The 24,047-nt window shown below is 47.5% G+C and overlaps 1 protein-coding gene across 2 annotated transcripts in view; it reads right to left on the bottom strand.

Annotated features, from left to right (window-relative positions):
* ABCD4 (ATP binding cassette subfamily D member 4) overlaps positions 1-23,792 on the bottom strand; it is a 118,663-nt gene extending 94,871 nt beyond the window's left edge. Inside the window, exons 1-2 of one of the 2 annotated variants that reach the window (XM_030214733.1) lie at positions 23,754-23,792; positions 9,125-9,243 (exon numbers count right to left, since the gene is read on the bottom strand). In XM_030214733.1, the coding sequence (XP_030070593.1) occupies positions 9,125-9,158 (34 nt within the window). In that variant the 5' untranslated portion in view covers positions 9,159-9,243; positions 23,754-23,792. Of the gene's footprint in view, positions 1-9,124; positions 9,244-22,619; positions 22,713-23,753 lie in introns of those variants that run through there. The other variant, XM_030214732.1, reaches the window with a different exon arrangement.
* Between the last annotated feature and the right edge of the window lie 255 nt (positions 23,793-24,047).

Genomic DNA, 24,047 nt, shown 5'->3' with positions numbered 1-24,047 from the left:
CTCCAAAGGAAACTGGAGAGTCATGGATTAAGAGTTGTTAAAAGATAAGAAGCAGAGAGTAGGGTTGAATGGTCATTATTCTTGATGGAGAAGGGTAGTTAGTGGGGTCCCTCAGGGGTCTGTGCTGGGACCGATGCTTTTTAACATATTTATAAATGACCTTGAGATGGGAGTAACTAATGAGGTAATTAAATTCGCAGATGACACAAAGTTATCCAGGGTCGTCTCGTCGCGGGAGGAGTGTGAAAGATTACAAGAGGACCTCGTGAAACTGGGGGATTGAGCGTCCAAATGGCAGATGAAGTTCAACGTTGATAAGTGCAAAGTGATGCATGTGGGAAGGAGGAACCCGAATTACGGCTATGTCATGCAAGGTTCCGCTTTAGGAGTTACGGACCGAGAAAGGGATCTGGGAGTCATCGTGGATAGGACGTTGAAATCTTCCGCTCAATGTGCTGCGGCGGCTAAGAAGGCGAACAGAATGTTGAGTATTATTATAAAAGGGATGTAAAACAAAAATGAGGATGTTATAATGCCGTTATATCGCTCCATGGTGCGACCGCACCTAGAGTATTGTGTTCAGTTCTGGTCGCCTCATCTCAAAAAAGATATAAAGGAATTGGAGAAGGTGCAGAGAAGGGCAACAAAAATGATAAAAGGGATGGGACGACTACCTTATGAGGAGAGGTTAAGAAGGCTAGGACTCTTTAGCCTGGAGAAAAGGCGGTTGAAGGGTGATATGATAGAGGTCTACAAAATAATGAGTGGGGTACAGTGGACAAATGTGAAGTGTTTGTTTACGCTTTCTAACAATAATAGAACCAGGGGACACAAGATGAAATTAGAATGTGGTAGGTTTAAAACAAATTGGAGAAAGTTTTTCTTTACTCAGCACGTGGTTAGACTCTGGAACTCATTGCCGGAGAAGGTAGTGACGGCAGCTGGCCTTGCTGAGTTTAAAGGGGGTCTGGACAGATTCCTGAAGGAAAAGTCCATTGATCGTTATTAAATTTGGGGGTTTTGCCAGGTTCTTGGGGCCTGGATTGGCCGCTGTCGGAGACGAAGTGCTGGGCTTGATGGACCTTTGGTCTTTTCCCAGCGTGGCAGTGCTTATGTACTTATGTAACACTGCAGGTTAACTTCTTTTCTGCATGAAACATCAATTCTCTGTAACAGCTTTAACTACAAACATGCACCACCTGCCGGCCAAACTAGAGAAATACACTTCAAGAAATAATCAATACAGTTTACAGGCTTAAAACCCACTGTTTTGTCACACTGGACATCTTTCATTCTTCTTGGGGGGGGGGCTCCTTCCCCTTCTCCTCTCTTCTTGGGGAAAGGCATTTTTAAAGGGCTGCTTCCTACCAACCCCACCCTTTCTGGGCTCCTCCTGTATATTCTGGAAAAGGTACAGAACCTTCTCCAATGGGCTTGCCTTCTGAAGGGAACTATTCCTACTTTCTGCCATAGGTCTTCCCCTTTCAACTTAGCAAAAGGGCAACCTGTGCCCCTCTCCCTCCCCAGCTATCTGTGACTGGGATATTGTTGAGGCAGGGCTCCCCTTAGTGGCTTCTACAAAATAACACAAGGGCCTCCACCATTAGAATGCCCTCTAGTGGTCGCTACCCATCTAAGCAGGCTTCTTCTCCTCCTGAGCACCTTCTAGTGGCTCCCTTCAGGTCATTACAGAAGTCTTCCACCATAAGAGCTCCTTCTGGTGGTTAGGTGCGGTCGAGGCATGTCCTATATTTATCACAGTAATCAGCATCTGTTTTATACAATTACCCCCTTAGGTGGCTGGATTGTTTACTCTGGTGCTTTATGGCACTTGCTGTTTGTTTTTATATTTTGTATGGGGTTTTTTTTTTTAATTTTTGTTTTTTCAATCTTATACAGATAACAAACTAGCAAAAGAAAAATAAACACTTTCCGAATGTTGTATAATCACATTCCACTCCTTTGACACCCTCAGCTTTATTATGATTATATTATATTCCCCCCCCCCCCCCCATTTGGAAGTACAGGCACAATGGTTCATTCTCATTATGATATTACCTGCTCGCTTCGCAGTCATCCAGCCATTCCCCTCTATAGTGTCTTTTATACCATCTATCAAATTCATCCCAAATAGTCCAGTAAGCAGTGATGGTGCTGACTTATTTATTTATGGTTCATTTATATCCCACATTTTCCCACACATAGTAACATATAGTAGATGACGGCAGAAAAAGACCTGCACGGTCCATCCAGTCTGCCCAAGAAGATAAATTCATATGTGCTACTTTTTTATTTGTACTGTCCTCTTCAGTGCACAGACCGTATAAGTCTGGCCAGCCCTATCCCCGCCTCCCAACCACCAACCCCGCCTCCCAACCACCAGCTCTGGCACAGACCGTATAAGTCTGCCCAGCACTATCCCTGCCTCCCACCACCGGCTCTGGCACAGACCGTATAAGTCTGCCCAGCACTATCCCTGCCTCCCACCACCGGCTCTGGCACAGACCGTATAAGTCTGCCCAGCACTATCCCTGCCACCCACCACCGGCTCTGGCACAGACCGTATAAGTCTGCCCAGCACTATCCCCGCCGCCCAACCACCAGCCCCGGCACAGACTGTATAAGTCTGCCCAGCACTAGTCCCGCCTCCCAACCACCAGCCCCAGTCCAGACCGTATAAGTCTGCCCAGCACTAGCCCCGCCTCCCAATCACCAGCTCTGCCACCCATTGTAGACTAAGCTCCTGAGGATCCCTTCCTTCTGCACAGGATTCCTTTATGTTTATCCCACGCATGTTTGAATTCTGTTACCGTTTTCATCTCCACCACCTCCCGCGGGAGGGCATTCCAAGCATCCACCACCCTCTCCGTGAAAAAATACTTCCTGACATTCTTCTTGAGTCTGCCCCCCTTCAATCTCATGCAGGCACAATGTGGCTTACAAAAAATCAGGAGGAAGTACAAATTATGAAGATACAGATAAAGCGGAAAAAAAAAGGTTAAACAAGGGGAGCATTGACTAACAGTGGAAAACTAAGCAGGGTGGGGAACGTAAAGGGGAATATTAATCAGCAGGGGAACAAGGGGAGTAGGTAGCAACAAAGAAGTAAGTCTTCAGTAATTTCTTGAAGAGGGTGTGGTCCATTTGCATTTTGAGGTGCCTCGGCAGAGCATTCCACATTTTTGGGCAGCAATAGCGGAAAGACGAGGAAAAGATCTTCTTGTATTTGACGCCCTTGCAGTTTGGAAAGTGGAGTTGAAGATATGACCAGGCAGCAGGCACAGAATTCCTGAGTGGAAGGTCAATCAAGTTAAGCATGTAATCCGGGGCAAGCCCATAGATAATTTTATGGGTTAAAGCACAGACTTTAAAGGTGATACGTTCCTGTACAGGTAGCCAGTGAAGATTGTAGCGCAGAGGCTGCGCATGTGCGAATCGATTCTCACCCAAAATCAATCTGGACTGTCTGGAACTTTTTTAGGAGAGAGAGTTTGCAGCCCGCATAAATCCCACTGCAGTAATCAAAGTGGGACAGTACTAGCCAGTGCACAAGGGTGCGAAACAGCTCTCTTGGAAGGAAATATCTAATGCGCTGGAGCCTCCACATAGCATTAAACATTCGTTTGCAGACCAGTTGCACGTGATTGTCTAACTGTAGGTGCACATCCAGATTCACACCTAAGAGATGCAAACTGTTGGAAATTGGTAAGACATAGCCTTGACCTGGAAGAGTATTTTCAGTGAGTGGGCAATGGGGGGACGAGAGTATGATACATTGGGTTTTGTCCTTGTTAAGTTTGAACCGAAACACCTGAGCCCAGTATTCGATTGTGGAGAAGCTATCGTCAATGAGATCAGCTATTTTGGATACGGTGGTATGAAAGGGGATGTAGATGGTTATGTCGTCGGCGTAGATGAACGGATTGAGGCCAAGGTCCGCTAGAGCTGTGGCTAACGGTACCAGCATGATGTTAAATAATGTTGGAGAGAGGGGCGAACCCTGGGGTACCCCGCAGGAGGCAGTCCATGGAGCAGAGATGGTTGAATTCACGGTGACCCGATAGGATCTGGAGGTTAAGAAGCCCTTGAACCAGCGTAGAACCAACCCACCTACGCTGAAAGAGTCAAGAAGATGAAGTAGTATGTCGTGGTCCACCATATCGAAGGCGCTTGACATGTCAAATTGAAGCAAAAGTACTTTCCGACCAATGGATAGCTGTTGTTTGAAGTTTGATAAGCTGGTGACTAGTACTGTCTCAGTGCTATAATGGGTATGGAAACCTGACTGCGAATGGTGAAGGATGTTAAAGCTAGTCAGGAATTCATTCAACTGGACGTTCACCATATTCTCCATTAATTTGATAACCAATGGTATGGAAGCCACTGGGCGATAATTGGAAATAACATCGGATTTAACGTTAAGGTTCTCTGGTATGGGAGTGAGTATACTATTACCATGGTCTGGTGGGAAAGTCCCAGTTTCTAGCATATAGTTTAGATAGGAAGTCAGATCTTCAACAAGACATTTCGGAGCAACTTTCAAAAGGTGGTCTGGACAGACGTCCAGTCTGCAGTATTTATTAGAGAACTTTTTTAGGGCAGCGGATACGTTGTCAAATAATAGAGCACTGAAGTTGGTCTATGTACGATCAGCCGGGCAGAAATCCTCGGACTTTGGCAAGGAGCCTAAGAATGCGTCCACAGCTGGAATACTACTAACTGATGTTGAACGTAAGGCTAAGACTTTCTCTTTGAAATAAGTTGCAAGTTGAGTGGCAGAAGGATGCCAAATGTCATCAGATGTCTATAATATTTTCAATGTTTCTATAAGTATATGAACTGTATAGATAACAAACATATGTAAATTCAGATTACACTCCCACAATGCAATGAACATCTCCTAGGTCTCATCTCAATAAATATCCCCCCAAACCTCACAGACCATGTTAGCAACTTGCTCCCAACACCACCCAATTTGACTAGATCCCCTCCAACACTGCGTCCTGTCCCTTTTGCCCCACTTAGAAAGTTTATCCAGAGTGATATACATCCTGTAAGGAACTTTATAGCAGGTTTCTTCCAAATGGGACGAAGCAGTAACTTTATATATCCCACCCTTTTTCCCAGTCTATTACGTACCTTGCTTTCTTCTCAGCCCTCCAAGATAACAATTTGTACAAACTAGAAAGTAAGCCTGTCCTCCCAGGGTGCTTCCTTTAAAGTATCTCTAACAAAGTTTCCTTCATGTTTGTCCTTTAGCTCTTTGTCCCTTCTTTATATAATTTTTAAGTTGTAAAAAATACTAAGCGTCTGCCGCCATGAAATCATGCCACTTCTTTTAGGCACCAAAGTGCATAAAGTCACCTGTTGTGCTTATCATTTGTCCCACTTTATTTAACAAGTAGATAGTAAGGTCGGTGGATGACACTTCCAACACAATCACACTAATTTATTTATTTATTTCCCACATTATCCCAATAGATCAGGTACAATGCTTTGGTACTACTGGGCGGCACAATTGAAGCTGATCTCGGCTTGGAGCCAGGAGTCGTGCACGGTGGCGGCAAACATGGATCAGGAATACATAGGGGACTGTGATCTGGGGGCGGTCTTATGGGCCTCCTTATCCTCTACAGCCTATGGTCAACTCTCAAATAACCCGTTTGTGCGGCATCTTCTGGGGCTGTGGTGCTCTCTTCGCAACAGATATGGGAGAGTGGGACAATCTTCCTCATATGCACACGATAGCTCTGATCCTAGTTTCACAGTAGGTTTTGGACATCCTGTATTTAAAAGATGGGCCATCCAGGGACTCATTTGCTTTCGGGCCATTTTTAGATGTAGGTTAATTAAGGTCCTTTGAGGAATTATGAAGGAAGTATGCTATTCCCGAATCTGAGATCTTCTTTTACTTACAGGTAAAGCACTGTATGTCCCAGAGGGGATTGCTGAGAGAGGACCCAGATGATTATAAACACTTTGAAAATATTTGGGCCTCTATGGGGAAAATAAAGGGTACAATTTCTATCCTGTAAAAATTTATTAGAGGGGCTAAATTTCAGAAATTTACATATATGAAACAATGGGAACATTGGGGCGTAGCCAGAGAGTAGATTTTGGGTGGGCCTAGGCAAGGCAAGAAGTGGGTGGGCACCAAGTGTTCTCCCCACCACCACCCAAAAAATATTTGAGCTGGTGGGAAAATGCTTCTCTCCACCTTGGCAGTCTGCAGCAGGCATGCGCTGAAAACTGAGCATGCACAGGTACCAGTATCGTGGAGAGCAGCATTTTAATTACTATCAGGGGGATGTCTTCAGCTGGCGAAGCTTGGGATCCCCACCAGCTACTGCTAAATGTGTGCTACTGTTGGGTGGGCCTGAGCCCCATATGGGTGGGCCCCGGCCCACCCAGGCCCACCTATGGCTACGCCCGGAACAAGATCTTGAGATGGAACTAACTGAGCATGAGTAGAAAGCTATATGTAGAGAAGTTAAAAGGCCTCATTATGTGTACTTGTGAAGGAAAATGCATGTAAAGTATTAACAAGATGGTATTACACACCTGTAAAAATACAAGCAATGTTCCCTACATCCTCTAACGTTTGTTGGCGTTGTGGCATGGAAAGGGGAACTTTTCTACACATATGGTGGTCTTGTGACCGGCTTCAAGCCTTTTAGGAGATAGTTGCTGCCAGGATTGCTACACACACGGGCAAAGCTTTCTCTTGTGATCCCAAGTGGTGTCTATTAGGATTGGGTAACAGAACGGGCCTGAAGTGGCAGAGACGTCTTAAAAGAATGTGCCTGGCTGCAGCCAAGATGGCCATTGCTAACCATTGGAAACGGTCGGAGGGTCCGACCGAACTAGAGTGGAAGAGTTGGAAAGACTTACAGATACAAGATTAGGACACTATGATCTGACTTCTGACCTGTGGACTCATTTTGCAGCTCTGATTCAACATTCCTAAGAGGGAAAGTAAATGGGGATGGGTGGGGGGAGGGGGAGGGGGGAGGGCAGGAGAGAATTGTTCAATAAGATGTGGTTGAATACCTTTTTGCTGTATCACAAAAAAACAAGCATTTGTTTGATTCAACAAGTTTAGTTGTATTGAGCATAAAATGTCTGTATAACTTTCATAAATTCAATAAAAAATTTTACATTAACAAAAAAAAATAAAATTTCATCTGCCATTTAGATGCCCAGTCTTCCAAAGACCTTCCTGCAATTTTTCACAGTCCGCATTGTTTTGACAACTTTGAATAGTTTTGTTTCATCTGCAAATTTAATCACCTCACTTGTCCTTTGAATTTCTGTATAATATGTTAAATAGCACCGGTCCCAATTCAGATCCCTATTGAGAAAAATGGCCATTTATCCATACCTTCTGCTTTCTGTCCAATAACCAATTCCTAATACACAAAAGGACATTGCCTCCTATCCCATGTTTTCACAGGAGCTTCTCATAAGGAGCTTTGTCAAAAGCTTTCTGAAAATCTAGATAGCCTAAGAGGCTTATTTTCAAAGCACTTAGCCTCCCAAAGTTCCATAGAAACCTATGGAACTTAGCCTCCCAAAGTGCTTTGAAAATATGCCTCAAAATCAACCGGCTTTATCCACATGTTTATTCACACCTGCAAAGAAATGAAGCAAATTGGTAATGCAAGACTTCCCTTGGCTGAACCTATTCTGACTCTGTTCCATTAAACCATATTTATCCATGTGTTCCATATTTTTATTCTTTATAACAGTTTCCATTTTTTCTCCTGGCACTAAAGTCAGGCTTACCGGAACACGCCTGGAACCCTTTTTAAAAGTTGATGTTACACTGGCCACCATCCAATCTTCAGGTACTACGGACAATTTCAACAACAGGTTACAGATCACTAACAGCAGATCGGCAATTTCATGTTTTTCCGTATCCTGGGGTGTATACCATCTAGTCCAGGTAATTTATCACTCTTTAACATGTTGATTTGGCTCAGTATGTCTTGCAGGTTCACCGAGCTTTCTTTCAGTTCTCATCGTCACCCTTAAAACATATTTCTGGTACAGGTCGATCTCTTACATCTTCTTCCGTAAAGACCAAAACGAAGAATTCATTCAGTCTCTCCAGTATGGCCTCCTCCCCAAGTGCCCTTTTTGCTCCTTCATGATCTAATGACCCCATGGATTCCCTCACAGGCTTTCTGCTTCTGTAGTACCTGAAAAAGTTGTTACTATGAGTTTTTGCCACTGTGGCAAGTTTTTCTTTTTTTTTAATGAACACTAAGTTAGGCCCTGCTGTGCCTTCTAGAGGTTATCTATTAATGCTGTAGGCTGTGGCAGAAAGTTCAAGTTTAAATCTACAGGGAAAATAGTTTTATACTATGGAAACTAGCTAATAAAGTTTGCTTGTTTTAAATTCGAATTGTCTTATCAATAAACCTACAATTCCTCTTTTATCCCCAATCTTTAAATCACCAAAGCACAGAGCAAAGTAATGTTCACTTATCCAGAGACATGTCCTCTTCTCTCAGAACTTCTCAGAAAGTATGTTTATGTTGGTTAAGTCTTACTTGAAAAATCTCTTTTTTTTTTTTTACAAAAAAATAATTCAGCACAAATCTACTACATCACAGGAGAAAACAAGGAGAAACAGATTTCCTTCACATACCACCCAGCAGACTTTTGACTGATATAATCATTAAACTTTGGTATGCAGAGACACGAGCTACAGCCTTTGTTCCTGCAGAGATAACATTGTGGAATGCATTGCCAGGTCACCTTCGAAACTGTAGCAGTGTGACACAGTTTAGGAAATTGTTGAAAACGAAACTGTTCGTTTCAGTATGTTTTTTTACCTTGAAGGTTGTATTTTTATTATGGTTTGTTTTGTTTTAAATTTTGTGTTATGAATACTGTGTATGTTTATTGTAAACCACCTAGTTATAGGTGGTATAGAAATTTTTAAAATAAATAAATAACAGGCTACCCCTAGGATCGGTATCTGTAATAAAGTCTTGAGCAGATGCTTGTGTCTCACTCTTACAAGGCCTGGTTTCTACTGCATGGAATTTAACCATCATCTCTTTCCATCTTAAAATTTACTTGCAAATGAAAGGCACTAGCCCTGGAGCTGACTTACCCAGCAGAGCTACAAAAAGTAGAGTCAGGAACATCACTGAATTACGGCATGGCCAGTACGGAAAAAGAATGGTTAGAATCCGAAGGAAGCGCTGAAGGAAATGCAGATCCAACCGAGGTCTGAGGAAGACAAAAGCAGGGTTAGCAAAACTACCAGTACTACTATAAATCATTTCTATAGCGCTACCAACATTAGAAAATCTGGGGGCTCAGCAACTCTGGTCTTTGAGTGTCCCCAAAAGTCTGGTTTGCAGCTAAATAAACCTGGATCTCATCTGGATGCAGCGCATCAAGGCTTGATTATTATACCATGTACTAATTTAGAGCAGATGTATCAATATATATAAATGGCGAGTGTCGTACTCACTCGCAAATGCGCAGTAGAGACCCTCTCTGCCCCGCCCCCGCGTCAATACGTGATGACGAGGGCGGAACAGAGAGGGTCTCTACTGCGCATTTGCGAGGGACACCGCCGTCGCAAACGCTCCCCCCACCCAGAGTCGCCGCCACCACCCACCTTCCACCCTGTCGGGCCCTCGCTCCGCTATTGAAACAGCGAGGGCATGCAGCACACAGCTCTACTGCTGAGCTGCCGTCGGCCTTCCTTCTTCTTCTCTGTGTCCCGCCCTCGACGACGTTACGTCACACGAGGGCGGGACACAGGCAGAGAAGAAGAAGGAAGGCCACGGCAGCTCAGCAGTAGAGCTGTGTGCTGCGTGCCCTCACTGTTTCAATAGCAGAGCGAGGGCCCGACCGGGTGGAAGGTGGGTGGCGACGGATCCGGGGGGGGGGGACGAACTCGGAGGGGGAGCGGCAGCGGCGAACTCGGCGGAGGGGTGGGGGGCCTTTCAACCCCCCCTCCCTCCTATACTAGCCCATTGTTACGGGCTGAACGGCTAGTTGTATGATAAATGACACAAACTACTGCAGATCACATATGGAATTAAAGATTAGCTCTTGCTAAATCAAGCCATCATGTCTACTGCTAAGTTTCAAGTTTATTTCAGGATTTACTATCCCGCCCATCAAAAAGTACGTCTAGGCGGTTTACAATCTAAAAATTATAGAGAAGAAAGAAAAGTAGAACTCTATGTAGAACTCCTGAATAATATATTGCCTTGAAATGTATACAATAAATGCTAAACCATGAAAATACGGCAAAACACACTCCATCTACAGTATAAAAATGGACAATATGTCATTCTAATATCAAAATCCAACTAGGAATATTTCAGAGAGAATTCTTTGTCACCACTCTTCTTTTATCTAGCATTTAATCACTTCAGTACACTTCTTAACTCTTTGGGTTATGGATTTAGCCTTAATCCTAGCACTGGCAAAGAAGCAGAGATTACATCATATCTACTAATAATAGATGACGAAGCTCTACATTCCCAGTGATCAACATTTGGCAGAACAACTCGGTTTAGTAAAAGTGCTCCTCAGATGACATCAGGATGACTTTGGCCTGGATATGGGAATGGGAATGGGACGACATATTGCCTTTCTGTGGTTACAATCAAAGTGGTTTACATACTATGTATGGGTATTTATTTTGTACCTGGGGCAACGGAGGGTTAAGTGACTTGCCCAGAGTCACAAGGAACTGCAGTAGGAATTAAACCCAGTTCCCCAGGATCAAAGTCTGCTGCACTAACCACTAGGCTACTCCTCCACTCTATGGCAACTTTCCTAAGAGGAAAATTAAGTAAAACTGAAAACATCTTTCTGACTGATGATTGTGCCATCAAGGAATGATGTAGGAGTCTAGTAGGGAGCAACAATCCAGATGTTTTATATTCATCCCAATCTGCTAATTCTTTTCACAATAACATTATTGACATTAAATCTGACATATGACTTACTATCAGACTATTTCTCACCCTATATACCCTCTACTGGGAAACTGGAACAAGCTGGACTGTTACAGATTCCTACACAGACAGTACATGCTAGCAAAGTCCTTCACCTCAGTTGCACATGCAGAACATGGACAGACCCTCAACTGATACAAAATAGGGGGCCACAAAAAAAACATGCAATCAAAAACTAGAGACCCCCCCCCCCCCAAGAAAGCCAGATTCTATATGCAGTGAAAATACTGGTAAAAGTAACAGAAATGCATTTTCTACAATCCTCCACTAAATACAAAATTAGAAAATATATATATTTCAACAAAAAAACAAACAAACAGGAGTCCATAAAAGTGGAACAACGTGAAACACTACAGACGTAGCAGCAGAAAGGAGAGCAGTGTAACTAACACGACACTTCCACAAAACAAAAGGAGAAAAACAAACGTCCAAAATATTTTCTAAGAAGACTCAACACAGAGCCGTATTTCGGCTCAGGAGTCTAAAAATACAAATAACATATTAATCAAATAATACAATAAGTGTACAATAAAATATACAGTAAAACTTAAAGGATGATACAAACTTAAAAAAGTGAAGTTTAAATAAAAATGAAACATGACCAGGAATGTGGTGCACATGGAAAAACCTAGAGAAACAAGAATCTATAAACTACATCATTTATATAAACCCAAAAGCCATGTGTGGTTTACGAAATTAAGCGAATGCTACATACCTGTAGAAGGTATTCTCCGAGGACAGCAGGCTGATTGTTCTCACTGATGGGTGACGTCCACGGCAGCCCCTCCAATCGGAAACTTCACTAGCAAAGTCCTTTGCTAGCCCTCGCGCGCCCGCGCGCACCGCGCATGCGCGGCCGTTTTCCCGCCCGAAACCGGCTCGAGCCGGCCAGTCCAGTATGTAGCAAGACAATACACTTCAAGGGAAGACACAACTCCAAAGGGGAGGCGGGCGGGTTTGTGAGAACAATCAGCCTGCTGTCCTCGGAGAATACCTTCTACAGGTATGTAGCATTCGCTTTCTCCGAGGACAAGCAGGCTGCTTGTTCTCACTGATGGGGTATCCCTAGCCCCCAGGCTCACTCAAAACAACAACATTGGTCAATTGGGCCTCGCAACGGCGAGGACATAACTGAGATTGACCTAAAAAATTTACCAACTAACTGAGAGTGTAGCCTGGAACAGAACAAACAGGGCCCTCGGGGGGTGGAGTTGAATCCTAAAGCCCAAACAGGTTCTGAAGAACTGACTGCCCGAATCGACTGTCACGTCGGGTATCCTGCTGCAGGCAGTAATGAGATGTGAATGTGTGGACAGATGACCACGTCGCAGCTTTGCAAATTTCCTCCATGGTGGCTGACTTCAAGTGGGCTACCGACGCTGCCATGGCTCTAACATTATGAGCCGTGACATGACCCTCAAGAGCCAGCCCAGCCTGGGCGTAAGTGAAGGAAATGCAATCTGCTAGCCAATTGGATATGGTGCGTTTCCCTACAGCCACTCCCCTCTAGTTGGGATCAAAAGAAACAAACAATTGGGCGGACTGTCTGTGGGGCTGTGTCCGCTCCAGATAGAAGGCCAATGCTCTCTTGCAGTCCAATGTGTGCAGCTGACGTTCAGCAGGGCAGGAATGAGGACGGGGAAAGAATGTTGGCAAGACAATTGACTGGTTCAGATGGAACTCCGACACAACCTTTGGCAGAAACTTAGGGTGAGTGCGGAGGACTACTCTGTTGTGATGAAATTTGGTGTAAGGGGCCTGGGCTACCAGGGCCTGAAGCTCACTGACTCTACGAGCCGAGGTAACTGCCACCAAGAAAATGACCTTCCAGGTCAAGTACTTCGGATGGCAGGAATTCAGTGGCTCGAAAGGAGGTTTCATCAGCTGGGTGAGAACGACATTGAGATCCCATGACACTGTAGGAGGCTTGACAGGGGGCTTTGACAAAAGCAAACCTCTCATGAAGCGAACAACTAAAGGCTGTCCTGAGATCGGCTTACCTTCCACTTGGTAATGGTATGCACTGATTGCACTAAGGTGAACCCTTACGGAGTTGGTCTTCAGACCAGACTCAGACAAGTGGAGAAGGTATTCAAGCAGGGTCTGTGTAGGACAAGAGCGAGGATCTAGGGCCTTGCTGTCACACCAGACGGCAAACCTCCTCCAATGAAAGAAGTAACTTCTCTTAGTGGAGTCTTTCCTGGAAGCAAGCAAGATGCGGGAGACACCCTCTGGCAGACCCAAAGAGGCAAAGTCTACGCCCTCAACATCCAGGCCGTGAGAGCCAGGGACTGGAGGTTGGGATGCAGAAGAGCCCCTTCGTCCTGCGTGATGAGGGTCGGAAAACACTCCAATCTCCACGGTTCTTCGGAGGATAACTCCAGAAGAAGAGGGAACCAGATCTGACGCGGCCAAAAGGGAGCAATCAGAATCATGGTGCCTCGGTCTTGCTTGAGTTTCAACAAAGTCTTCCCCACCAGAGGAATGGGAGGATAAGCATACAGCAGACCTTCCCCCCAATCCAGGAGGAAGGCATCCGACGCCAGTCTGCCGTGGGCCTGAAGCCTGGAACAGAACTGAGGGACCTTGTGGTTCACTTGAGATGCGAAGAGATCCACCAGGGGGGTGCCCCACGCCTGGAAGATCTGTCGCACCACACGGGAATTGAGCGACCACTCGTGAGGTTGCATAATCCTGCTCAACCTGTCGGCCAGACTGTTGTTTACGCCTGCCAGATATGTGGCTTGGAGCACCATGCCTTGACGGCGAGCCCAGAGCCACATGCTGACGGCTTCCTGACACAGGGGGCGAGATCCGGTGCCCCCCTGCTTGTTGACATAGTACATGGCAACCTGATTGTCTGTCTGAATTTGGATAATTTGGTGGGACAGCCGATCTCTGAAAGCCTTCAGAGCGTTCCAGATCGCTCGCAACTCCAGAAGATTGATCTGTAGATCGCTTTCTTGGAGGGACCACCTTCCTTGGGTGTGAAGCCCATCGACATGAGCTCCCCATCCCAGGAGAGACGCATCCGTGGTCAGCACTTTTTGAGGCTGAGGAATTTGGAAGGGACGTCCCAGAGTCAAATTGGAGCAAATCGTCCACCAATACAGGGATTCGAGAAAACTCGTGGACAGGTGGATCACGTCCTCTAGACCCCCGGCGGCCTGATACCACTGGGAGGCTAGGGTCCATTGAGCAGATCTCATGTGAAGGCGGGCCATGGGAGTCACATGAACTGTGGAAGCCATGTGGCCCAGCAATCTCAACATCTGCCGAGCTGTGATCTGCTGGGACGCTCGCACCCGCGAGACGAGGGACAACAAGTTGTTGGCCCTCGCCTCTGGGAGATAGGCGCGAGCCGTCCGAGAATCCAGCAGGGCTCCGATGAATTCGAGTTTCTGCACTGGGAGAAGATGGGACTTTGGGTAATTTATCACAAACCCCAGTAGCTCCAGGAGGCGAATAGTCATCTGCATGGACTGCAGGGCTCCTGCCTCGGATGTGTTCTTCACCAGCCAATCGTCGAGATATGGGAACACGTGCACCCCCAGCCTGCGAAGCGCTGCTGCTACCACAGCTAGGCACTTTGTGAACACCCTGGGCGCAGAGGCGAGCCCAAAGGGTAGCACACAGTACTGGAAGTGGCGTGCGCCCAGCTGAAATCGCAGATACTGTCTGTGAGCTGGCAGTATCGGGATGTGTGTGTAGGCATCCTTCAAGTCCAGAGAGCATAGCCAATCGTTTTGCTGAATCATGGGGAGAAGGGTGCCCAGGGAAAGCATCCTGAACTTTTCTTTTACGAGATATTTGTTCAGGGCCCTTAGGTCTAGGATGGGACGCATCCCCCCTGTTTTCTTTTCCACAAGGAAGTACCTGGAATAGAACCCCAGCCCTTCTTGCCCGGATGGCACGGGCTCGACCGCATTGGCGCTGAGAAGGGCGGAGAGTTCCTCTGCAAGTACCTGCTTGTGCTGGAAGCTGTAGGACTGAGCTCCCGGTGGACAATTTGGAGGTTGTGAGGCCAAATTGAGGGTGTATCCTTGCCGGACTATTTGGAGAACCCACTGATCGGAGGTTATGAGAGGCCACCTTTGGTGAAAAGCTTTCAACCTCCCTCCGACAGGCAGGTCGCCCGGCACTGACACTTGGATGTCGGCTATGCTCTGCTGGAGCCAGTCAAAAGCTCGCCCCTTGCTTTTGCTGGGGAGCCGCGGGGCCTTGCTGATTCGCACGCTGCTGACGAGAGCGAGCGCGCTGGGGCTTAGCCTGGGCCGCAGGCTGTCGGGAAGGAGGATTGTACCTACGCTTGCCAGAAGTATAGGGAACAGTCTTCCTTCCCCCGAAAAATCGTCTACCTGTAGAGGTAGAAGCTGAAGGCTGCCGGCGGGCGAACTTGTCGAATGCGGTGTCCCGCTGGTGGAGAGACTCTACCACCTGCTCGACTTTTTCGCCAAAAATGTTATCCGCACGGCAAGGCGAGTCCGCAATCCGCTGCTGGATTCTATTCTCCAGGTCGGCGGCACGCAGCCATGAGAGCCTGCGCATCACCACACCTTGAGCAGCGGCCCTGGACGCAACATCAAAAGTGTCATAAACTCCTCTGGCCAGGAATTTTCTGCACGCCTTCAGCTGCCTGACCACCTCCTGAAAAGGCTTGGCTTGCTCAGGGGGAAGAGCATCAACCAAGCCCGCCAACTGCCGCACATTATTCCGCATGTGTATGCTCGTGTAGAGCTGGTAAGACTGGATCTTGGACACGAGCATAGAGGAATGGTAGGCCTTCCTCCCAAAGGAGTCTAAGGTTCTAGCGTCCTTGCCCGGGGGCGCCGAAGCATGTTCCCTAGAACTCTTAGCCTTCTTTAGGGCCAAATCCACAACTCCAGAGTCATGAGGCAACTGAGTGCGCATCAGCTCTGGGTCCCCATGGATCCGGTACTGGGACTCGATCTTCTTGGGAATGTGGGGATTAGTTAATGGCTTGGTCCAGTTCGCAAGCAATGTCTTCTTCAGGACATGGTGCAAGGGAACAGTGGACGCTTCCTTAGGTGGAGAAGGATAGTCCAGGAGCTCAAACATTTCAGCCCTGGGCTCGTCCTCCACAACCACCGGGAAGGGGATGGCCGTAGACATCTCCCGGACAAAGGAGGCAAAAGACAGACTCTCGGGAGGAGAAAGCTGTCTCTCAGGAGAGGGAGTGGGATCAGACGGAAGACCCTCAGACTCCTCGTCAGAGAAATATCTGGGATCTTCCTCTTCCTCCCACGAGGCCTCACCCTCGGTGTCAGACACAAGTTCACGGACCTGTGTCTGCAACCTCGCCCTGCTCGACTCCGTGGAACCCCGTCCACGATGGGGGCGTCGAGAGGTAGACTCCCTCGCCCGCATCGGCGAAGCTCCCTCCGCCGACGTAGTCGGGGAGCCTTCCTGGGAGGTGGCCGCGGTCGGTACCGCACGCGGTACCGACGTCGGGGACCTCAACCTGGGCGATGGGCCAGCCGGCGCCACGCTCGACGGTACCGGTGGCGCAAGCACCGCCGGTACCGGAGGGGTAGGGCGCAACAGCTCTCCCAGAATCTCTGGGAGAACGGCCCGGAGGCTCTCGTTTAGAGCGGCTGCAGAGAAAGGCTGAGAGGTCGATGCAGGCGTCGACGTCAGTACCTGTTCCGGGCGTGGAGGCTGTTCCGGGCTGTCCAGAGCGGAGCGCATCGACACCTCCTGAACAGAGGGTGAGCGGTCCTCTCGGTGCCGATGCCTGCTGGGTGCCGAATCCCTCGGCGACCCAGAGCTCTCGGTGCCGACACGGGGAGGAGACCGGTGTCGATGCTTCTTCGATTTCTTCCGAAGCATGTCACCGGAGCTCCCCGGCACCGACGAGGAGGACGTCGAATCCATCCGTCGCTTCCTCGGGGCCGAGACTGAAGAAGGTCGATCTCGGGGGGGCTGTACCGCAGGAGCCCTCAGGGTAGGCGGAGACCCACCCGAGGGCTCACCGCCACCAGCAGGGGAATGGACAGCCCTCACCTGCACTCCACCCGATGCACCACCGTCCGACGACATCAGCAGACGAGGTCCTGGTACCACCGACGTCGATGCAGCTATCCGATGTCTCGGCGCCGATGCAGAGGCCCGATGCCTCGATGCACTCGATGCAGGGGCGGCCGAGGAAGGAGGTCTGGACGCTGACGACGTCGATGCACTCGAAGATCCCGGTGCCGATGCCGACGAAGAGCCCGAGAACAACACGTTCCACTGGGCTAGTCTCGCTACCTGAGTCCGCCTTTGAAGCAGGGAACACAGACTGCAGTTCTGAGGGCGGTGCTCGGCCCCCAGACACTGAAGACACGACGAGTGTCGATCAGTGAGCGAGATAACCCGGGCGCACTGGGTGCACTTCTTGAAGCCGCTGGAAGGCTTCGATGTCATGGGCGGAAAAATCACGCCGGCGAAATCAAAAGCCGAAATGGCGAAATTTGAAGCACCAAATTTAGAGGGAGAAAAAATCTCGACCGAGGCCGAAAAGAGGCCTACCCCGACGACGAAAGAAAACTTACCGGGGCAAAAAAGCTGGAAGTACGGGGAGGATTTACACGAAACCCGGCGGGGGGTTTCCGGAGCACTTCCCGACTAGGACAAAGCTTTCCCGAAGGAAAAAAAAACACGTTCAAAACAAATTGGACGCGCGAGGTCGACTTTCCGGGGCTCGACACGGCGAAAACACGACCGTACCGAGTGCGGACAAAAGAAGACTGGCCGGCTCGAGCCGGTTTCGGGCGGGAAGACGGCCGCGCATGCGCGGTGCGCGCGGGCGCGCGAGGGCTAGCAAAGGACTTTGCTAGTGAAGTTTCCGATTGGAGGGGCTGCCGTGGACGTCACCCATCAGTGAGAACAAGCAGCCTGCTTGTCCTCGGAGAAATAAAATTACGATTAAACGTAATACAAAATAGTTAACATCTACTATAATAAAACTCACCCTCAACGTTCTGAGGACACTGACGTCAGTGAAGCCAAGCCCTGACTTCCTTCAAAAAGGTTCGAAGGTTCGTGGTGGTGAAGCCACCAAAATCGCTCCGGGCTCCGCCCTCGAGGGCGGATCAATGGCAGAACAACGAAGGGGTTGGCAGGGAGGGAGGCAGGGAGGTGGGAAATCGCTCCGGGCCCCGCCCTCGCATCAAACATCATGACGTTGGGGGCGGAGCAATGGCAGAACAACGAAGGGGTTGGCCAGGGAGGGAGGGTGGGTGTTGGCGACGAAAACCTTGCTAGCGCCCGTTTCATTTGCTCTGAAACGGGCTTCTTTTACTAGTAAAAGATAAAAACAGATTGAGAAACAGTAAAAAAAACTAAAACACTGACCATGTAATGTGAGTAATGATTAATCAAGGAATCTACTACTACTACTACTACTTAACATTTCTAGAGCGCTACTAGGGTTACGCAGCGCTGTACAAATTAACAAATAAGGACGGTCCCTGCTCGGAAGAGTTTACAATCTAAAGGACGAAATGTCAAGTTGGGGTAGATAAGTTTTCTGAGAAGAGGTGTAGTGATTAGGAGCCGAAGGCGACATTGAAGAGGTGGGCTTTGAGCATTGATTTGAAGACGGGTAGGGAGGGGGCACGGCGTATGGGCTCAGGGAATTTGTTCCAGGCATGGGGTGAGGCGAGTTTGAAGGGACGGAGCCTGGAGTTGGAGGTGGTGGAGAAGGGTACTGAAAGAAGGGATTTGTCTTGAGAGCGGAGGTTACGGGTAGGGACGTAAGGGGAGATGAGGGTAGAGAGGTATGTCCAGGCAAATGCAAAACGCTGAGAAATAGTAGTCTGTAAGTAAACAGACCAAAGTATACCATTAAAATAGAGAGGAGGGGTGAGCAGGCTGTGCATAATGGATGTAGATACTATCTCAAAAAAAAGACTAGAAACAAAACAGTTAAGATACAAACCTGGATGGTATGTAGAAAATAAAACATATAATGCTGTAAAAAACGTATAAATATATGGAACATGTCATCTTGGCTAGCCATATAAACATGATGCCCATGCAGAGAACGTAAATCTATGAGTGAAAAGGACATGCCGTAGCAGGAAGTGCCTTATATGGAATAAATCGGAATATGGCTAAATATGCACCTAGTGACATATAAAAACATGTGTGTGAGAAAATGTAAATATAAAGCCATGGTGCCAAGATATAAGGAAGTGAGGCAAATACAGCCTATAAGGAGAAAAACTGCAACAGAAAAGGGCAAGTAAACGATGAATCCCAATCGAAATATGGAGAAAACCGAGAAGCAGTCAAAAAAACAAAAGGGGTAATGAAAAAAGTGTACAGAGTAATCGTTAAGTCCCATGAAAGAAAAATGCAATGGAAAGACAGCACAAGGCTAATGAAAAAAGTGCTGCAAAGTAAAAGTGATCCCCAAGAAGAGCAGTTCCTTCTCTCTCATTCTGGACTTGGAAGGGGTCAATGTCTGCCTGCAGGTTCAGCATTTTCACATGGAAATCCTCAGGCCAATGATCACCTCAGTTCAGCTGAGCGAATGCCTGATGTGCTTGGACCTCATGGAGGCCTACCTGCACATTCCCATCAAAGGATTTATTTTCGCTTTTGTGTTCTTGGGCATCATTACCAGTTTCCGGCACCCCCCCCCCCCCCAATCTTTTCCAAGGTTATGGTAGTGGTCACTGTTTATCCACATTGCTAACGGGTAAGGGTGCATCCTTACATAGACAACTGGCTGATTCAAGCAGACTCAGCAGCAGAGGCCAGCCTGGCCATTTCTCAAGTCATCTCCTGGATCCAGCAATCATGACCCCCAGAAGGACATGGATTCAATATCTTTTCCCAACAGAAAAGCTGGTTTCATCTGGATCCATCCAGCACCTCTCAAGCTTCCCCCGTGATGCCCAGAATTTCTCTCCTTCCCTCCTCCCCCTCCCCCTGTGATGCCCAGCATTTCTCTCTTCCTCTACCTCTCCAAACTTCTGCAGCTCTCGCCTTCCGTCTCCCCTTCCATGATTACACTGGTAACCAGCCAGATTCAAAGTCCAATCCAAGATCATTTTCCTAACTTACAAAGGCTGTGAGAGGAAATGATGTATTAACATAGGGAGACAAAAAACTAAGAGGTGAACAATTTTGCAAACTGTGGCTTGCTGTGTACACTAAAACAGTCGCAGCATGGGAGCAAATAGATGGATATGTCTGAAACATTTAATAAAGTTGAGATTATCATATATACCCAACTGGGCATTTATATTTATTCAAATTCTTGATATACCACCATTACTACAAAAGTCTGTCCTTTAATAAATAGCCATCTGTGGGTTACTCGCAGAATCGGTTCACTAAAAGATATCATCTTACAACGAAGCCGGTTTGCTCTAGGATTACTCTAGAGACTGAAACGCAGCAGTTTTGAACTGGGCACCAGGTTTAAAATTGGAGGCTCTCTTGAATTCTGGATTTCCTTTGGGTCTGCAAAAGAGCTTGTATCTGCCTGATCCCACCACTACTAATGACTCACAGGTGCAATTTCCCCCTGCGGGCCTGGATGCAATGGAAATGGATGGCTCAAATAGCTCAGATGAGAGTCTAAAAACAGATTCTACGAACACTGCAGTGTAACGCAAGGGGCAATATCAGAGCAAACAATTACCCTAAGCACAGTAGTTTGTTTGTCCTAGAGCAAAGCCATCATTGAGAAGTCAGCCCCATGGACTTGCCACTCACAGAGCCCACTCAAGCAACAAAGGATGCAGCTGTCAGTTGCCAAAAATTCACACAGCAGCAGTCACTTCATCAGAGCTCCTCCCGCCGCAACCACTAACAATCACTTCACCTCGTGCACATGCGTGCTTTACCCTCAGGTCAGAGGCAACGGGTCACATCCCGCAACCAAACTGATGAAAGGTTATTCCGTCGTGATAGCTCCTCTCTGTACATCCATATGCTGCACAAGCTGGCATGTTTCAAAACATAACTGAGATAAAAATGCTACCAACAATGAAGGACAATAAAGTGGATGCAGTTACTGATAGCTTACTTTGTTTTGGGTGTACCAGGATGGCGGCTGCTGAGAAAAACCAACTTAAGCCTTGTGATATCAGGTTGTCTCCTGTCAAAATCCAAGCTCCTTGGATTAACCCTTCCTTTAACAATGGCAGTAGCATTTAAAGGAAAAGAAGCCCTTTCTAGATTGATAGAACGTAGGATTCAAGGAGATTTGATTAATAAAAGACGGTGTGATGTTTTCATTCTCCCCAATATCCCAATATAATAGTAGAAAATAAGAGTAGCCAAACTGGGTCAGACCAATGGTCCATCTAGCCCAGTATCCTGTTTTCCAAACAGTAGCTAAGCCAGGTCACAAATACCTGGAAGAAACCCAAATTGTGGCAACACTCCATACTACAAATCCTAGGGAAAGGAGTTGCTTCCCATGTCTGTCTCAATAGCAGACTATGGACTTGTCCTCCAGGAAACCTTTTTTAAACCCAGATATGCTAACCGCAGTTACCACATCGTCCAGGAAAGAGTTCCAGAGTTTAACCATTCCTTGAGTGAAAACATATTTCCTCCTATTTGTTTTACAAGTATTTCCATGTAACTTCCTCAAGTGTCCCCTAGTCTTTGTACTTTTGGAACGAGTAAAAAAAATCGATTTACTTCTACTTGTTCTACACCACTCAAGATTTTGTAGACCTCATTTGTATCTCCCCTCATCTGTCTTTTTTCCCAAGCTGAAGAGTCCTAAGCTCTTTAGGCTTTGGAGTAGCCTAGTGGTTAGTGCAGTAAACTTTGATCCTGGGGAACTGGGTTCAATTCCCACTATAGCTCCTTGTGACTCTGGGCAAGTCACTTAACCCTCCATTGCCCCTGGTACAAAATAAGTAGCTGAATATATGTAAACCGCTTTGAATGTTGTTGCAAAAACCTCAGAAAGGCAGTATGTCAAGTCCCATTTCCCTCACAGGAGAGGAGTTCCATCCCCTTTATCATTTTGATCACTCTTCTTTTAACCTTTTCTAATTCTGCTATATATTTTTCAAGATACGACGACCAGAACTGAAGGCAATACTCAAGGTGCGGACGCATCATGGAGCGATACAAAGGCGTTACTGTGTTTTTGGTCTCCCTTTCCTTATAATTCCTAGCATCCTGTTTGCTTTATTGGCTGCCGCCACACACTGCGCAGAAGATTTCAGCGTATTATCTACAACGACACCCCAATCTCTTTCTTGAGTGCTGACCCCCAAGGTAGACCCTATCATCAGGTAACTATGATTTGGATTATTCTTTCCAATGTAGTCGCCATCTTGGTACACCCAAACCAATATAACTGTTAGGGTGACAAGCTCCACCTATGTTAAAAGGCTGCTGCAGTCCATCTCTGCCTGGTCCCGCCCTTATGTCGTACAATCCTGAGTTGTGGGGGCGGGACTACGCAGCGCCGAAGACTCCGTCCACTTTGCGCGCGGGAGTCTGACCGAAAGGAAGGGGGAGGAGCTGACACTGACGTTAGGGGTCACGCTTCCTTTTGGTACAAGTGTTGTGCCGGAGACGCCTGCCTGAACAACGGTCCGTATCAGTGAAACGAGAAGTCCGAACCCCAGCCCCAACCTTCTCCTCCTCTTCCCCGTCTCTCCAACGCCATCCCGTCCTCGTGCAGCTCCTGCCCTTCCTTCACCCGCCATCTGGACTTCAGTGTCACGCGACGAGACACCTGACAGCAACCAATCGGAGACAAGGCTGCAGGGAGGAACAGCCAATCGGTGGAAACCAACAAAAGCATGAGTGTTTACAATTGGCTAAACTGTTCCTCCCTGAGGCAGGACGTCACTTCCGCCTTCTCCTCTGTGAACGACTCGTACCGCGCCCTATCACTACATGGTAACGGTCCGTTACTAACGGGTCCTGCGCTCCCTCTTCTCTGCCCCCGGAGGATTTTGCTCTGCATGACCACCGCCCCTCCCCCACCTCTGTAGAACCAACACATCCAAACCCTCACATACATCACCCCCCCCCCACCCCATGCACATTCTCCTGGCCACCAACCAAACACGTGATTCCCCATCTTATGTAAATTCCCCAGACCCCCAACCAAACACCTCATCCTGCACCCAGTGCACATTCTCCAGACCCCCCACCAAATGCACATTCCTCAGAGCCAGATCCCCAACCAAACACATTCCTTCCACCCCATGCACCAGACCCCCAACCAAATACATAATCCCCCATCTCATGCACATTCCCCAGCCCCAGAACACCCCCCCCCCCCCAGCCAAACATATGATCCTCCACCGCATGCTTATTCCCAACCAAACATATTTATTTATTTTTATTTTATTGTGAACATTTATATCCCGCATAATCCCACCAAGGCAGGCTCTATGTACATACCCAACCCCCAACCAAACACATCATCCCCCCCGCCATGCACATTCCCCAAACAAACACATTGACCCCCCCCCCAACATGCATGTTCCCCCGACCCTAGCCAAACACATGTGCATCCCCCCCCCCCACAGCCTTCCAAACAAACACATGGTCCCCCACCTCATGCACATTCCTCAGCCCCCCAGCCAAACACATGAACTTCCACCCCATGCACAGTCCAAGACCCCCAACCAAACATATGATCCTCCACTGAGCACTAAAATAAATTCTGATGTTTTTGCACTTTTAATTCATTCATTATTTATTTATTGGCATTTATATCCCATATTATGTTGCAGGAATGGATGCATGAATTACCCCTATTGTTAGCAGAATCTGTGGTACTTCAGGAGTCAAGCAGCACACACCAGAATGAGGGAGAAATCTTCTTTATTTGCCAGCAAACAAAGCAGGACATCAGTTCTAGCTCTCTTCTCTCTCTCTCAGCTCTCTGGATGTTATGGCTTCTGTCTCAGCTCCTTCTCTTCTGCTGTCTGTCTTCCTTCAGCTCTCCTTCTTCTGTCTGTTCCTTCTGCTCTCTTTCTTCTGTCTGTTCCTTCTGACGTAAACTGCTTCTACTCCCACTTAAATACAGTCCTAAGCCCCCTCCTA

Source organism: Microcaecilia unicolor, chromosome 9 (genome assembly GCF_901765095.1).
Source record: "Microcaecilia unicolor chromosome 9, aMicUni1.1, whole genome shotgun sequence".
In the NCBI taxonomy this organism is placed as follows: Eukaryota; Metazoa; Chordata; class Amphibia; order Gymnophiona; family Siphonopidae; genus Microcaecilia; species Microcaecilia unicolor.
This window is presented reverse-complemented; position numbering and strand designations above follow the sequence as displayed.